The sequence below is a fragment of the Oncorhynchus keta genome, chromosome 37 (assembly GCF_023373465.1).
Source record: "Oncorhynchus keta strain PuntledgeMale-10-30-2019 chromosome 37, Oket_V2, whole genome shotgun sequence".
Classification (NCBI taxonomy): domain Eukaryota; kingdom Metazoa; phylum Chordata; class Actinopteri; order Salmoniformes; family Salmonidae; genus Oncorhynchus; species Oncorhynchus keta.
Genome location: NC_068457.1, coordinates 17086289 through 17104349, shown reverse-complemented (window position 1 = coordinate 17104349; position 18061 = coordinate 17086289). Strand labels below are relative to the sequence as shown.

At 42.6% G+C, this 18061-nt stretch overlaps 1 protein-coding gene and 1 long non-coding RNA gene across 3 annotated transcripts; both read left to right on the top strand.

Moving 5' to 3' along the window:
* The first annotated feature begins 927 nt into the window (after window positions 1-927).
* LOC118375683 (uncharacterized) lies at window positions 928-8283 on the top strand. Its single transcript, XR_004823874.1, has 2 exons — window positions 928-1381; window positions 7698-8283. It is a non-coding gene; the product is annotated as an uncharacterized LOC118375683 (long non-coding RNA).
* Window positions 8284-9060: 777 nt separating this feature from the next.
* On the top strand, window positions 9061-17270 carry LOC118375682 (transformer-2 protein homolog alpha-like). 2 transcript variants are annotated; one of them, XM_052499349.1, is made up of 9 exons: window positions 9061-9284; window positions 14114-14424; window positions 15061-15206; window positions 15934-16093; window positions 16185-16373; window positions 16514-16629; window positions 16714-16911; window positions 17005-17078; window positions 17189-17270. In XM_052499349.1, exons 4-9 carry the CDS (start codon window positions 16061-16063, stop codon window positions 17197-17199), a joined length of 621 nt encoding a protein of 206 aa, XP_052355309.1. In that variant the 5' UTR covers window positions 9061-9284; window positions 14114-14424; window positions 15061-15206; window positions 15934-16060; the 3' UTR covers window positions 17200-17270. The 2 variants fall into 2 exon arrangements, with proteins under 2 accessions (XP_052355309.1, XP_052355308.1); XM_052499348.1 differs by lacking the exon at window positions 14114-14424 and having other exon boundaries at window positions 9066-9284.
* Window positions 17271-18061: the final 791 nt, after the last annotated feature.

Here is an 18061-nt window from a genome sequence, read left to right as displayed (position 1 = left end):
GAACAGTTTGCCTTCAACAATGGCTTTTATGAAGAAGAAACTGCAGATTTGTTGTAATAATTATGTTCTGGTATCTTTAGCTGTTGGTTGCATTATGTTCTTGATAGAACCCTGACCTGTTCACCGGACGTGCTACCTGTCTGACCTGCTGTTTTCAACTCTAGAGACAGCAGGAGCGGTAGAGATACTCTGAATGATCAGCTATGATAAACCAACTGACATGTACTCCTGAGGTTCTGACCTGTGGCACTCTTGACAACCACTGTGATTATTATTATTTGACCCTGCTGGTCATCTATGAACATTTGAACATCTTGGCCATGTTCTGTTATCTCCACCAGGCACAGCTAGAAGAGGACTGGCCACCCCTCAGCCTGGTTCCTCTCTAGGTTTCTTCCTAGGTTCTGGCCTTTCTAGGGAGTTTTATTTGTACACTGTGCTTCTACACCTGCATTGCTTGCTGTTTGTGGTTTCAGGCTGGGTTTTTGTACAGCACATTGAGATATCAGCTGATGTAAGAAGGGTTTTGTAAATACGTTTGATTTGATTTTGATAGGTAATTTAAATAAGAGGCAAAGACAGTACATTTAGAGAACTGAAACGTTATCTGACTCACTTCATTGCAATAGTAAGAGCTCGTAAGTATTCTAGCCATGTTTATGACTAAAACAAATCATTTTATAACTAACCCAAAATAGACCAGAGCCTGTCGTTTCCAATGGTAGCAAATTAATCATAGTGGGCAGAACAGGCAAGATGGAGGGCAGAGCCAAGCACAAGCTAGTGTGCTCATGTCACATTTATTTGCATATTTCTGTTAGAGAACACCTACTCTGAAGTGCTCGTGTGCAATAACTCAATTTGCCTTTACACTCGTTCTAAACAATGCCATAAAAAAAAGTAGGCAAAGGGCAAAGTTGACAAAAACTCCACTCTGTTAGAGATGATAGTTTCGGAAACAGAAAACTGTATGGAGACCAATGACATAATTAGCAGAATGTCGACCAAAATCCGTCTTGCTCCACCTTCTCCTGCTGTTGGCCTCTGGGTTTCACATTTATACATCCGGTGAAATGTCTGTCTCATTGTTCTATCTGTGACTCAACAACAGATGAAAGGGGTTTAGTTATCTTAATCTTTTACTAAAGTAAAAAAAAAGTTGCTAGCTAGTAGTAGTGTAGTCTTATTTTTTACCAGAGTTGGCGAAAATCAAATGATTGATTTCAAGACTGGGCTGAAAATCGCTCAGTTCTCATTTCAATAGCTGAGGCAGCCGATAATGCAGATCTGGCGCAATATCGGACTCCGGACTCAACTCTGACTCTTGTGTACTCTTGTGTTTGGAGTCGACTCTTGCTCTACTCTCAAAACACTGAAACAGGTAGTATTTTATTGAACCTTTATTTAGTTAAGAACAAATTCTTATTACAATGACAGCCTACCGTCAGATACGTACATACCACTTCATTATTACAGTCCTACTGTTAGGGTTGCGTCAATTCAAATCTGGTATCAGGATAAATATGACATTGAGTCACCGATTGTATGCTATGTATTTTTTATTAGCTCAGCAATAAGTGGTAAATGCAATTTTCGTATATACGGGCTCTCTGTTACACCTCGCAGGGCAAAACAGAGAACTGACTTGTTCCTGACAAAGATATAATAATATACTCTTGACAGAAGTAGTTCCTGCTTCTGAGCCGGCCTGTCAGAATAGAGACTGGGCGTGGTTTAAACTCACTCAGCCTATCGTTGATTGTTGGCGCACAGGCTGGTCCCAGCCCCCTAAGCGCTATCGGTCAGTCGTTGTAGTTGTGTAGAATATCTATGTGCTCACACACTCAATACAGTTATCTCACACCTGGCTCCTGTTATCTAACAAAATACAGTTTGTTCCCGCAACACTACGTTCTGAATGTGCCCTCACAACTCATTGCACAGGTCCTGTCTTCATGTTATTCTGTATTTTTCCATCACGAGAAAGGCCCATGGCCCTGAAACTGTTGACAATGTCTCAAATCAGCTATGTTGCAAAACACATATACCCACACAAGCCAACAGCAAATAATATTCCATCACATATGATATGGTAAGGGCTATAGTGTATAACACAGAACCTCACACTACTAGGAAGACGACATTTGCGTTCTAGAGGACTGACATGAGCATGATGCTGCCCATTTGCTGATCAATTTAACCTATAAAAGGCCTATTTTGTTTGAATATAGTGATGTGTCACACGTGATGTGTTCAGACTTGACGGATCCCATGGGATTATATTTTATATGAAGTATTTTGTATATATTTTTATTTGAACTTTGATTTAACTAGGCAAGTCGGTTTTAAGAACAAATTCTTATTTAAAATGACGGCCAAACCCGGATGACGCTGGGCCAATTGTGCAGCTCTATGGGACTCCCAATCACGGCCGGTTGTGATACAGCCTGGATCCGATGTCTGTAACACTGAGATGCCGTGCCTTAGACCGCTGCGCCACTCGGGAGCCTTGAGCCTATTATTTGGCATGCTTTTGCCCTATTCGGACGGGTATTACTAGAAACGTTGGTTTCGTCATTATATTCCAAACATGTGCCTTGTTCCAGTGGTCGATTCACACAATCTGCTCCCTGTAATTCTAATTTATTTATATATTTTTAATTGAATTGATTTATGATGGAAGCCTGAATGTTTTTATTGTGGGCGTGGATATATTTCAACGTCATGTCTAGACGATAATAGGCTACTACAACTCATGCTCTGCTGCCAAATGCAGGCCTATAGGTGTCCCTATAGTGTGTTATGCAGCACTATACAGGATCGCTCCAATAATGGTATCTTTCCAATGGTTTGAAGCAGCTAACTAGCCTCTCCATCAGGGTGCTCTGCTGTCACCCCATTCGGTTTGGTTTGTGTCATATTGTTTGAAGTTCGTCCTTGTTTTTATTACTTGTGACCGTGTACCAACCTGGGCGATACTCTGGTCTACCAGTATTGCGGCGTTGAGGGTTTGTCTTCGTTGTTTGTGTTACTTGTCTGTCCACCGGAACCCTCACGGTTTTAGCCTTCGGGTCCAGGGACCGCGACTACCACGCAAGATCTGGAGTGTTTCACTACCGTGGGCTTGCAGTTCTCCCTGAGAGTGAGCTAGGTGTTGCGAGGCGTACCACCTTTCGTTAAGTTTTTTTTATAACTAAACCAATTTTTTATTTAACCTTTATTTAACCAGGTAGGCTAGTTGAGAACAAGTTCTCATTTACAACTGCGACCTGGTCAAGATAAAGCAAAGCAGTGCAACACAAACAACAACACAGAGTTACACATGGAATAAACAAACATACAGTCAATATTAAAATATAAAAAGTCTATATACAGTGTGGGCAAATCAGGTAGGTAAGGCAATAAATAAGCCATAGTGGCGAAATAATTAAAATATAGCAATTTAACACTGGAGTGATAGATGTGCAGAAGATGAGTGTGCAAGTAGACATACTGGTGTGCAAAAGAGCAAAATAAATAACAGTATGGGGATGAGGTAGTTGGATGGGCTATTTACAGATGGGCTATGTACAGGTGCAGTGATCTGTGAGCTGCGCTGACAGCTCGTGAGGGAGATATGAGTTTCCAGCTTCAGAGATTTTTGCAGTTCGTTCCAGTCATTGGCAGGAAGGAACTGGAAGGAAAGCCGGCCGAAGGAGGAATTGGCTTTGGGGGTGACCAGTGAAATATACCTGCTGGAGCGTGTGCTACGGGTGGGTGCTGCTATGGTGACCAGTGAGCTGAGATAAGGCGGGGCTTTACCTAGCAAAGACTTATAGATGACCTGGAGCCATTGGGTTTGGCGACAAATATAAAGCAATGGACAGCCAACGAGAGCATACAGGTCGCAGTGGTGGGTAGTATATGGGGCTTTGGTGACAAAACGGATGGCACTGTGATAGACTGCATCCAATTTGCTGAGTAGTGTTGGAGGCTATTTTGTAAATTACATCGCCGAAGTCAAGGATCGGTAGGATGGTCAGTTTTACAAAGTTATGTTTGGCAGCATGATTGAAGGATGCTTTGTTGCGAAATAGGAAGCCGATTCTAGATTTAATTTTGAATTGGAGCATCTTAATGTGAGTCTGGGAGGAGAGTTTACAGTCTAACCAGACACCTAGTTATTTGTAGTTGTCCACATATTCTAAGTCAGAACTGTCCAGAGTAGTGATGCTGGACGGGCGGGCAGATGTGGGCAGCAATCGGTTGAAGAGCATGCATTTAGTTTTACTTGCATTTAAGAGCAGTTGGAGGCCACGGAAGGAAAGTTGCATGGCATTGAAGCTCGTCTGGAGGTTAGTTAACACAGTGTCCAAAGAAGGGCTAGAAGTATACAGAATGGTGTCGCCTGCGTAAAGGTGGATCAGAGAATCACCAGCAGCAAGAGCGACATCATTGATATACAGAGAACAAAGTCGGCCTGAGGATTGAACCCTGTGGCACCCCCATAGAGACTGCCAGAGGTCTGGACAACAGGCCCTCCGATTTGACACACTGAACTCTATCAGAGAAGTAGTTGGTAAACCAGGCGAGGCAATCATTTGAGAAACCAAGGCTGTCGAGTCTGCCAATAAGAATGTGGTGATTGACAGAGTCGAAAGCCTTTGCCAGGTCGATGAATACGGCTGCACAGTCTCTTATCGATGGGGGTTATGATACCGTTTAGGACCTTGAGTGTGGCTGAAGTGCACCCATGACCAGCTCTGAAACCATATTGCATAGCGGAGAAGGTACTGTGGGATTCGAAATGGTCGGTAATCTGTTTGTTAACTTGGCTTTCGAAGACCCCCTCAGCCAGACACAGACCAGACACCAGCTCCTGGCTCTGACACCTCCAGTCCACAACCCCCTCAGCCAGACACAGACCCCACCCCTGGGACCTCCTTTGACCAACTGAAGCCGTTAGTGTCTTTTAAACAACGTTAAAGCTTGCCTTTATAATGCAAAAATGTGCTACAGTTGAAGTCGGAAGTTTACATACACCCTAACCAAATACATTTAAACTCAAGTTTCAGAATTCCTGACATTTAATCATTAAAAAAAATCCCTTTCTTAGGTCAGTTAGGATCACGACTTTATTTTAAGAATGTGAAATGTTAGAATAATACTAGAGAGAAAGATTTATTTCAGCTTTTATTTCTTTCATCACATTCCCAGTGGGTCAGAAGTTCACATACAGTCAATTAGTATTTGGTAGCATTGCCTTTAAATTGTTTAACTTGGGTCAAACATGTCAGGTAGCCTTCCACAAGCTTCCCACAATAAGTTGGGTGAATTATGGCCCATTCCTCCTGACAGAGCTGGTGTAACTGAGTCAGGTTTGTAGGCCTCCTTGCTCGTACACGCTTTTTCAGTTCTGCCCACGTTTTCTATAGGATTGAGGTCAGGGCTTTGTAATGGCCACTCCAATACCTTGACTTTGTTGTCCTTAAGCCATTTTGCCACAACTTTGGAAGTAGGCTTGGGGTCATTGTCCATTTGGAAGACACATTTGCGACCAAGCTTTAACTTCCTGACTGATGTCTTAAGATGTTGCTTCAATATATCCACATACTTGTCCTCCCTCATGATGCCATCTATTTTGTGAAGTGCACCAGTCCCTCCTGCAGCAAAGCACCCCCACAACATGATGCTGCCATCCCTGTGTTCACGGTTGGGATGTTGTTCTTTTGCTTGCAAGCCTCCCCCTTTTTTCTCCAAACATAACAATGGTCATTATGGCCAAACAGTTCTTTTTTTGTTTCATCAGACCAGAGGACTTTTCTCCAAAAAGTACAATCTTTGTCCCCATGTGCAGTTGCAAACCTTAGTCTGGCTTTTTTATGGCGGTTTTGGAGCAGTGGCTTCTTCCTTGCTGAGCGGCCTTTCAGGTTATGTCGATTTAGGACTTGTTTTACTGTGAATATAGATACTTTTGTACCCGCTTCCTCCAGTATCTTCACAAGGTCCTTGGCTGTTGTTCTGGGATTGATTTGCACTTTTCACACCAAAGTACGTTCATCTCTAGAAGACAGAACGCGTCTCCTTCCTGAGTGGTATGATGGCTGCGTGGTCCCATGGTATTTATACTTAAGTACTATTGTTTGTACAGATGAACATGGTACCTTCAGGCATTTGTAAGTTGCTCCCAAGGATGAACCAGACTTGTGGAGGTCTACAATTTTTTTTCTGGGGTCTTGGCTGATTTATTTTGATTTTCCCATGATGTCAAGCAAAGAGGCACTGCGTTTGAAGGTATTCCTTGAAATACATCCACAGTTACACCTCCAACTGACTCAAATTATGTCAATTAGCCTATCAGAAGCTTCTAAAGCCATGACATCATTTTCTGGAATTTTCCAAGCTGTATAAAGGCACAGTCAACTTAGTGTATGTAAACTTCTGACCCAGTGAATTATAAGTGAAATAATCTGTCTGTAAACAATTGTTGGAAAAATTACTTGTGTCATACACAAAGTGAATGTCCGAACTGACTAGCCAAAACTATAGTTTGTTAACAAGAAATTTGTGGAGTGGTTGAAAAACGAGTTTTAATGACTCCAATTTAAGTGTATATGAGATCAGAATTACCCGAAATGTTCCTAATCTCTCATGAAATGTATAAAAGCCTCATGCGTTGGTTCTGCTTTTAACAATGAATATGCTTTTAAAAATTTAGTTCCATTGATATCCCTTCCCTAATCCCTCATGTGTCCGTTTAGCAGAAAAGGCCCTAAGACATACAGTACCAATCAAAAGTTTGGACACACCTACCCATTCAAGGGTTTTTCTTTATTTTAACTATTTTCTACATTGTAGAATATATATTTTTTTAAACTATGAAATAACACAAATAGAATCATGTTGTAATCAAACAACTGTTAAACAAATCAAAATATATTTTCAATTTTATGTTATTCAAAGTAGCCACCCTTTGCCTTGATGACAGCTTTGCACACTCTTGGCATTCTCTCAACCAGCTTCATGAGGAATGCTTTTCCAACCATCTTGAAGGAGTTCCCAAATATTCTGAGCACTTGTTGGCTGATTTTCCTTCACTCTGCGGTCCAACTCATCCTAAGCCATCTGAATTGGGTTGAGGTCGGGTGATTGTGGAGGCCAGGTCATCTGATGCAGCACCATCACTCTCCTCCTTGGTCAAATAGCACTTACACAGCCTGGAGGTTTGTTTTGGGTCATTGTCCTGTTGAAAAACAAATGAGAGTCCCACTAAGCGCAAACCAGATGGGATGGCGTATCGCTGCAGAATGCTGTGGAAGCAAGGTTACTACATGATTCCATGTGTTATTTCATAGTTTTGATGTCTTTACTGTTATTATACAATGTAGAAAATAGTACAATAAATAAATAAAAACTTGAATGAGTAGGTGTCCATACTTTTGCATGGTATTGTATGACGTTCTGCATCTGACCAACCACAACGTGCAAAGACAGAGTCTACTCCAGAGGACAGACATTAGTGTTTAATAATCCTGTAGTCCTCCAGATGTCTTTGGACATCTGCTCATAAACTAAAAAATACATCTTGCTCTCCTCCTCATGCGCAGGGCCCAGAGTTGTTCCTGCTCATGAGTAGTGGCCAAAGTCTTTCCTTGACCACATGACTTGACCAGGAAAAACATCTGCCCATGACTCACTGTTCCCCCATGTCTCCTCAGGACTTTGCTGGCCCATTGGAAAACACCCACTGAAGAACCAAAGCCTCCAAAAGGAAAGACAATAAAGAAACTTGCTCAAATATCCCAAAAAATAACAAACCTCAGAAGCACAAAACACAACAGGCAAAGAAATCACACTGTAGTTGCAAGCCCAAGAAGAGGAGGATAAACAAAGCTGCCAGAATACAGACACAACCAAAGAATTTGCTCAAATAGCAGCCACAAACAAAGATTTTCCTCAAACCCCAGACAGAAACAAATAAGTCTCTCAAATGCCCCCAATAAGGGAAGTGGACATGGAGGCTACTGAAACATGGGACGCAGCGGACATTCTGACCTACCAGATTCGGACATCCTATGGATACTTACACACACACATCAGTGCACAGTACACAAAGACTCCTGTTTCAATATTTTTTTTACCAGACGTTTTGCTGAAGAAATGGTTTCTCTTTATTTGTTGTGTTTCTTTTGTAAAATTATGTTGGTAAATAATATTTCATAAAACAATGTTAGATTTCAGAACCAAGAGTTGTACATAGATACTGTATGTCTACAGTTGATTTCTATTAAAAAAGTATCTCAAGCAGAGGTTGTTCTCTACTGGTTAAGACCATGGTCAGTTGTGGTACCTTGGTATCAGTTTAAAATGTATTCAAACGTATTTTCTTAGTTTGACTCCCTGGTAAATGCAACGACTTGGGACTGTTCAAAGTGCCTGCACTAAAGTTGAACATTCAGAAAACCCGAAGAATGTGATTATCAGTTCACTTTACATTATTGCATCCTGAACATTGCACTTGTCGTTTAATGAAGGGTCAATAATGTTAATCCAGCTGGAAAAACTAACATTTTGTATAAAAACATTGTACATATTTTTGTGTAGTTTATCTCTGGATCAACACATTTAGTGCTATCTGGGATCCTTGGGACGTCCCTACCAAAGATTATGAATATACTGATATTACGTCTCTCTACCCTAACAATGTCGTTGTCCACAAAGCGGCAACGTGGGCTGTCTTGCTCCCGCCTTTCTTTGGATTGGTGGAGAGGAGACATCTCATTATTGTAATCCGTTTTTGAGTATTTGATGAGGGTTGTTGATGTAAATCTCGGGTATTCAATGTCGGGACACTCTATGCTACTAGCCTTATAACATGAATATGCATAGCCATATCCGATATAAAGTGTTTTTTTCTCAAAGTTGCTGGGCTGTCACGTGGCCTGCTTATATCCGTACACTCGTAGCAACTTAAATGAGCCATTCATTGCCCTCCATACAAAAACTCATTGTTTGGTGGGCGAAACAAGGAAAAAACTCCACCTATTGGAGGGAGACTGTTTTTCCGCCAAATTGGGCCACTCTTCCTATCTGGTTTAGACTTTCCCGTCTACTCATTGTGGTTGTACAAGCGTCACATCCGCTTTTGACTCATTGAATACGGTTCTAACGAAACGGAGGCGAGTAGCAGTGTTTCGCTTCACTTGATAACATTATTAGCTAACTAAATAAACCAGTTAATTATCTATCATTTAAGTTTCTATCGACGAGAAATGAGCGACAACGAAAAGGATTTTGGCGAGCGGGTGCGTATTATCAACCACGAACTACTGAAGATCTATTCTTGCCCTAAAATGAGCAGTCCCAACGACGCCATTTTGCCTAGCTAGGCGGCTAACGTTAGTTAGCACAACCATGATGTAGTTAATAGCATTGATTTGCATCGACTGTATGGATTTTGTACCGTTTATATTTTCTAATTTAATGTCCAGTAGCTACTCATTTATGTTAACATTTTAATGTATTTTCAGTGCATTTTGTAATTTAAAGCTAGCATATGTTAGCCCAATCAGGCCAAGTGGTTTGCAGCTGTTTTAACGTTAGCTAATTCACATCAAGTAACGTTACATTTTGAAATAACGAGTCTACTGAGACTGCTGTCGAGAAACAGTTACCAATGTACATTTACTCATCATTGCAGGTGAATGGAATATATAACTAACTATAGATTAGTAGCTAACTAGCGAAGTGGTTTACGGCTAGAATGTTTAACTTCGTCCTCACTTACTGCTGCAGTCACTTAGCTAATTACAGATTGTACGCCAGATAATGTGACATAACAAAAAATGGTGGATAAATGAAGATGGTTCACCCAGGCCGTTTACCATAAGAGGGGGAAAAAGTCAGTGCTGGTCGATTTGACTGGGTGTCTCCCATAAGACACCAATAGACGGGTTGGTTGTTTTTGCGACAAAACTGACGCGTGCGCAGCTGTGGAGCGAAATAGAAGGGGTTGGCTTAATTTTCAGGCTGGTTCACAGTTGGTCTCTCGACATAGCTGCGCACGCGTCAGTTTTGTCGCAAAAACAACCAACAATGTCTATCGACATGTATGGAGACAGTTGTTGCAGTGACATCATTAACATCCGATTGTTGTCTGACATCAAACTTGTCATTATGAAAAAGTATAAATGCAAAATAACAGGCTGCTTTGACAGCAATCACAATAATGACCAGCTGCAAGACAATAGCTGCCTGGTGGTCCAAAATAGCATAACTGCTGTATTTTAACACCAATAAACAAAGCAAATGTATTTATATAGCTCTTTGTACATCAGCTGATATCTCAAAGTGCTGTACAGAAACCCAGCCTAAAACCCCAAACAGCAAGCAATGCAGGTGTAGAAGCACGGTGGCTCGGAAAAACTCCCTAGAAAGGCCAAACCCTAGGAAGAAACCTAGAGAGAAACCAGGCTATGTGGGTGGCCAGTCCTCTACTGGCTGTGCCGGGTGGAGATTATAAAAGAACATGGCCAAGATGTTCAAATGTTCATAAATGACCAGCATGGTCAAATAATAATATTCACGGCCAGGTGGACTGGAGACAGCAAGGAGTCATCATGTCAGGTAGTCCTGAGGCATGGTCCTAGGGCTCAGGTCCTCCGAGAGAGAGAAAAAAAGAGAGAATTAGAGAGAGCATACTTAAATTCGCACAGGACACCGGATAGGACAGGAGAAGTACTCCAGATATAACAAACTGACACTAGCCCCCTGACACAAACTACTGCAGCATAAATACTGGAGGCTGAGACAGGAGGGGTCAGGAGACACTGTGGCCCCAGCCGATGACACCCCCGGACAGGGCCAAACAGGAAGGATATAACCCCACCCACTTTGTCAAAGCACAGCCCCCACACCACTAGAGGGATATCTTCAACCACCAACTTACCATCCTGAGACAAGGCTGAGTATAGCCCACAAAGATCTCTGCCACGGCACAACCCAAGGGGGGGGCGCCAACCCAGACAGGAAGATCACATCAGTGACGCACCCCTCCTAGGGACGGTATGAAAGAACCCTAGTAAGTCAGTGACTCAGCCCCTGTAATAGGGTTAGAGGCAGAGAATCCCAGTGGAAAGAGGGGAACCGGCCAGGCAGAGACCAAGGGCAGTTCGTTGCTCCAGAGCCTTTCCGTTCACCTTCACACTCCTGGGCCAGACTACACTCAATCATAAACCCATCTCTTTAAAAATGGAATGCAGTATATTTCAATCTAGCAAACCAAGCAACTAAAAGTAACTTTCTAAACAATGTTTTTGTTAGTTTCTAGCTTGTTAGCTAGCTAGCTGGCTAGCCAGTTCAAATAATGACCACATCATAGCTGTCAATGTCTTAAATAAAGCACATTTTTATTCATTATTTAGGGTGTACATCCATAATTGTTTTATTCAATGTTTATAAAATAGATATGCATTCAATAGAGAATTGCATCAATAGTCCAAACTCTGTTTTTACCATATCATTCACAAGGTAGACTATTTACTCTGAGAAATCTGAATGATTAGAGAGAATAGAATGTTATTATGGCCATGGTCAAAAAGTGGTCACTGCTCAATAGAACTCTCTCAAACGTCAACGGACAAGCTAGCTAGTCGCTGCAGGTTCCTGTGTGATAACATGGGGTTTTCTGAAAGGAAATCTGTGGAATACAAGACTAAATTGGTTCTATATATTTATTAATATACAAAGCTAAGACTTCATTCTAATATCTACCTTCCCCGGAGACAATCTGTGGCAGTTTTCATAGTTATTTCTAAGTATTTCCCATTACATCACCATGGAAACGTTTTGACTTTTTATATGTAGAGATTTTTTTCCACAAAAGTAGTACACTGGCCTTTACTAGTACTGTATTAGCGGACCGCTGTAGGGAGGGCAAATTGTATATATTTTAAAATATATATATATATATATATACACACACACACACACACATCTTCCCGCTGCTATGTCCACAGAGTATAAATTAAGTGTTTTGACTAGCGACACTCGTATTCAAATTGTCTAAAGACATGTTGATAGACAAAGTATAAACCAGCTTATAGATTGTTGATAGACAAAATATAAATCAGCCTATAGATTGTTGATAGACAAAATATAAATCAGCCTATAGATTGTTGATAGACAAAATATAAATCAGCCTATAGATTGTTGATAGACAAAATATAAATCAGCCTATAGATTGTTGATAGTCAAAATATAAACCAGCCTATAGATTGTTGATAGTCAAAATATAAACCAGCCTATAGATTGTTGATAGACAAAATATAAACCAGCCTATAGATTGTTGATAGACAAAATATAAACCAGCCTATAGATTGTTGATAGACAAAATATAAACCAGCCTATAGATTGTTGATAGACAAAATATAAACCAGCCTATAGATTGTTGATAGACAAAGTATAAACCAGCCTATAGATTGTTGATAGACAAAATATAAATCAGGCTATAGATTGTTGACATCTAAACTATATTTCATCTCCACTGTTTATTGAAAACATAAATATATTTGCACAATGAGCACTTGTCTCTCATGCATCATTACAGTTGTTGGTTAGCTAGGGAATTTTATCCATATTAGCATAGATGTGACATGAGTCAAAACAAGACATGGTAGCAATAACAACCTACGATTCCCCACATGGCAGCATCTTTTTATTGTTGCTAGCAATCTGACCAATGGCCATCCAGAATTTCAACAACACATGGACGTCTGCCCTATTGGAGCGTGATTTATTTATTTTGACCTTTATTTAACTAGGCAAGTCAGTTAAGAACAAATTCTTATTTACAATGACGGCATAGGAACAGTAGGGTTAACTGCCTTGTTCAGGGACAGAAAGACAGATTTTTACCTTGTCAGCTCGGGGATTCGATCTTGCAACCTTTCGGGTTACAAGTCCAGCGTTTTAACCACTAGGTTACCTGCCGCCCCTGTGCATACAAACCGCCACCGTAGATTTTTCAACTGACCTGTTCTTGGCAATACTTTTCCCACCGTATTGAGAACAAAGAAAGTATCTTAGAAATGTCAGTTGCAGGTGGTTATACAAAAAACACACATTCAGAAAAATTATAAATCCATGTTTTGTATGGAATGACATATGCTTTTAGCATGTGTGTAGTTCTTTGTTTTGGTCGTGCTATATAATGCGCTGTCATCTACTTCTACACATGGCCGCGTTGCATAGAAACTACTAGTTTCTGCAAAGATGCTGGGAAATCCTAGATGTGCGCCAGCTAAGCTGGCGAGGAACCATCTTGCACAGTATAGAACATGGATTTATTATCTTTTGAGTTTTTGATGGTTTTTGTAGAGCTGCCGGCAATTCAAAACAGGCTTTCTAAAGATACTTCTTTGTTCTCGATTCAGGGGAAAAGAATCACAGAGGACAGGTTAGTTGAAAAATCTATGGCGGCGGTTTGTATAGGGCCTCTTCAATAGGCCCAGTAATGGACACCAACAATCTTTGGTTATATCACATTATCCGGCGTAAACTATGTAGCCATTCATTTGCCAGTTATAATGTATCAAGTTCTTCAACATGGCACCACCCATGTGAGAGTACTGTCTCTTTTCTAAAGTTGTTAGTTCTATATTTAGTTGCACTGTAATGGTCCTTCTGCAAAAGCCATTTTTCTTTAAAGTCGCACATGAACAAATGTTATACTGAGTGGGGCATTGAAAGGAGTAGCTAATTTACTTTAAACCCTTGCTCAGATGTACCATAGCAGTTCTTCAATCTTGGTCCAAGGGCTTGACGAACCAGATGTGCTAGTACTGGGCTGGAACAAAAGCCTGCACACCTTGTGTGACCCTCGGACTAGGATTAAAGAACACCGTGATTTTATAACATTTCTTGTCTTCATTCATCATATTCTGATGTTGTGCATTTCAGTAAAAATCAATATACATATTTCCTTAACATTGCTTTGATTTAATGCTTTTCAGGTGAGACAACTTATTTAGTCTGATTTGAGTGTTTACGAGTCTGGTTTTTGCACATTTTGACCTCTGTAGCTCTTATAAAAAAAATCAACCCTTTTTATCATCCTTGTCTGTTTTTCGTTAAGGTTGAGTTGGGAAGAAGCAAAATGGCGGAAGAAGTTTCAGATATGAAGTTTGAAGTTGTTAAAGGGCATATTTGATGAAGCTGATGGTGTTGATGCATGCTAATGTAAAATGAAGCTGGCAGAAGCGAGCGGCCACTCTGTCCACTGGTAGAGTGATGTAATGGCAGAAATCAAATGGGAGGAAGGAAGTGGGGGAAGAGGAGAGAAAAATGAAGTCAGAAATGGTGTGAAACGGAAGAAAGAAGAAAAGAGATGGTTGTTTTGAAGTTATGAAGTTAAAGAAGTGATGAAGTTATGAGAAGTGTTCGGGGGTATGGTTAATTCCCTATAGCCTGCTATGTTATTACTACAATCCTATTTCTCTCTCCCTCTCCTTCTGTTTTCTAAAGCAGTGTTTCCCAAGCCATCTCTCAAGGACCCCCAGTCCTTACACCTGTTTGTTCTATTCCACCACTGGTACACCTGATTCAACTAAATCTCAAGCTCTTTCTCAAATTGAATCAGGTGTACTAAAATGGAAATGTGCAACAGTGGGATCCCCCTGAGGGATGGCGTGAGAAACACTTCTTAAGCATGCATGCCAACTGTTCCTCCATCTCAGACACATTACCTAGTCCTCAACACGCAAGGTTAAACTCTGCTACGCTGCCTAGAGTGTAAGAGAACAATCCGCTCATCATAGAACTGTGTTAAGATTAACTAGATTAACACCTACTTTAAGCCTATATGATTTCCTTTGGTCGCCTGTAACAGGCAGATCTAGTTACAACAAATACCTGTCGTTAATGAAATGCTATGATTTTTTTTCTCAAACTACTGGAGCTGAAATATAAGAGGGGCCTGTAGCAGGTTTGAGCGAGGTTCCTTCTGTACCTCCTCTCTCTCTCTATCCTGACTGTTTCTGTTTTTGATTCTGACCTGTATTTATGTGTATCTGGCCCGATCAGGATTCGCGGTCCGCTTCCAGGAGTGTGAGCCCAAGGGGTTCTGGGAAGTCTGCCAGCCGTTCCCCGGCCCATTCCCCAGCCCGCTCCAAAGGTGGCTCCAGACACTCCAGGTCTAAGTCCCACTCCCGATCCCGCTCCAAGTCCAGGTAAGAACCCCAGCTCCAAGGAGGTTTTGTGGTGACTCTTTTGGGAGCTGCTGGCTAGTGTAGCGTGTATTTTTGTTCAGGTCCACATAAAGAGCTTGTTTTGTGTTATGGCTTTATTCATGTTGTTTTTGTATCTAAACTCTTTAAGTCAGGGACCATCAACTAGATTCTGCTGTGGGCTGATTTCTTTCTTTTAGCGGATGGTCAGGGGGCCGGAACATAATTACAAGTCATTTGTAGACTGCAAATTGACCGCAAGCAGTCCAAACAGATGATACATTTCTATAAGATCAAGTATACAGTTGAAGTCAGAAGTTTACATACACTTAGGTTTGAGTCATTAAAACTCATTTTTCAACCACTCCACAAATTTCATGTTAACAAACTATAGTTTTGGCAAGTCGGTTAGGACATCTACTTTGTGCACGACACAAGTAGTTTTTCCAACAATTGTTTAGACAGATTATTTAACTTATAATTCACTGTATCACAATTCCAGTGGGTCAGAAGTTCACATACACTAAGTTGACTGTGCCTTTAAACAGCGTGGAAAATTCCAGAAAATGGTGGCATGGCTTTAGAAGCTTCTGATAGGCTAATTGGCATCATTTGAGTCAACTGGAGGTGTAACTGCATGTATTTCATGGGAAAATCAAAAAAAATTAGCCACCAGTTGGAAACCCTGCTTTAAATGTTCTTAACGTGTCCTTTATTTTATTTTCCTCAGGTCTCGTTCCCATAGGAGCTCCCGCAGGCATTATTCCCGCTCTCGCTCCCGTTCCCACCGCCGCCGTTCCCGTAGCCGTTCCCGAAGCGGGGAATACCGCCGTCGTCGGAGCCACAGCCACTCCCCCATGTCCAACCGCCGCAGGCACATTGGCAACCGGGTACGTATATACACACACACCTCTGGAGACGAGACTCTCTTCGGCAAACCCCACACACAATCTCTATCCTTCTCACAATCCTCCTCTATAGGCCAACCCGGACCCGAACTGCTGCCTGGGTGTGTTTGGTCTGAGCCTGTACACCACAGAGAGAGACCTGAGAGACGTGTTCTCCAAGTACGGCCCCCTGGCTGACGTCAGCATCGTCTACGACCAGCAATCACGACGCTCCCGCGGCTTCGCCTTCGTCTACTTCGAAGTCCGAGAGGACGCCAATGAGGTAGGAAGTCAGGGAGGGAGGGGTTATTGCAGGGGAAGAACAGAGAAGAATCAGAACGTTTGAGTGAGCATGGTGTTGAAGGGGAATACTCTTCTCTAAACATCTTTGTCCCACTCCTCCACCCTCCCTCTCTGTTTCAGGCTAAGGAGAGAGCTAACGGAATGGAGTTGGATGGACGGAGGATCAGGGTCGATTTCTCCATCACTAAACGACCACACACTCCCACTCCTGGGATATACATGGGACGGCCCACATAGTGAGTAACCGGCTCTCTTAGACTCACGCATCTGGGATGGCCCACGTATATTCAGTGAATCCTCTAACCGTGTGTGTTTTCCAGTGGTGGCGGCGGTGGCAGCAGCAGCAGCGGAGGCGGCGGTGGTGGTGGTGGAGGAGGAGGAGGAAGTGGCGGCCCAAGCTCAAGCTCATCTCGCCGTAGCTCTAAGGATTACGACCGCGGCGGTGACCGTGGTTATGACAGAGGCTACGACCGTGGCTACGATCGCTATGACGACCGAGAGTGCTACAGGTCCTACAGGTGAGACACCTGGCCTGGATCTTATAGTTAGTGGTTGCTAAGCAGGACTGGGGCAGTTCGTTGGTGGATGCTTATTGTGTGTTGTCTCTCCAGACGCAGGTCTCCGTCCCCGTACTACAGCCGAGGGGCCTACCGGTCTCGCTCCCGCTCGCGGTCTTACTCCCCACGTAAGTCAACCAGACTTAGCACCGCTTAACATGGTTAACTTGACGGCTAATATTCTAGTGACTCAGTGGTTGGGCCTCAATGTCTAAATGTCTCCCTCCTGTCTCCACAGGCCACTACTGAGCAGAGGGAGAAGAGGAGCAAGATTATACTTTTTGTGGGGTTTAGGGCCAGGGGGTGGATGTGGGGTTTAGGGCCAGGGGGGGTGGATGTGGGGTTTAGGGCCAGGGGGTGGATGTGGGGTTTAGGGCCAGGGGGTGGATGTGGGGTTTAGGGCCAGGGGGTGGATGTGGGGTTTAGGGCCAGGGGGTGGATGTGGAGTTAGGGCCAGGGGGTTGGATGTGGGGTTTAGGGCCAGGGGGTGGATGTGGAGTTAGGGCCAGGGGGTGGATGTGGGGTTTAGGGCCAGGGGGTGGATGTGGGGTTTAGGGCCAGGGGGTGGATGTGGGGTTTAGGGCCAGGGGGGGTGGATGTGGGGTTTAGGGCCAGGGGGGTGGATGTGGGGTTTAGGGCCAGGGGGGTGGATGTGGGGTGCATATTTGAAGAAGTTAGGGAAATGGTAAAGGATGTAATTGTGAAGTTGATAAACAGTCATTTTTTTGTTTATTTTAGTTAAATATGTTCAGTTGGTGGATTTCTGTTCTTTCTGTCAATCTTGCAGTTGTGTTGAGAGAAGCTGTCGATTCGTTAATCCAGGGTTCTCCCCAGGATTTTTAAAGACGGTGCTGCTGCTGAGTACAGCAAACACCTGTAATTCCCATTTCCTGCCATCTTTAGCAAATTTTGGTGGGGTTGTTTTTTTTATATAGTGGCGGTGCCAGACCACAAGGTGGCGCAGCGCTCCCTCTTACATTCTTTAGGGAGAACCCTGTTTAATCCATCGGATCTGTATTTTGTATCACCAGGCTCCTTTTTAATGGGTAGATGTGTTGAAGTACAGTGATATTTAGTGCACGATAGGTTCTAGGGGAGAGGGCCCAAGGTA

Excerpts from the sequence above, each read along its gene's own strand:
- LOC118375682 (XM_052499348.1), top strand. The coding sequence starts at position 9,252 with ATGAGCGACAACGAAAAGGATTTTGGCGAGCGG. Across the intron at positions 16,630-16,713 it reads TACATGGGACGGCCCACATA|TGGTGGCGGCGGTGGCAGCA; the intron begins GTGAGTAACCGG and ends TGTGTTTTCCAG. Across the intron at positions 16,912-17,004 it reads GAGTGCTACAGGTCCTACAG|ACGCAGGTCTCCGTCCCCGT; the intron begins GTGAGACACCTG and ends TTGTCTCTCCAG.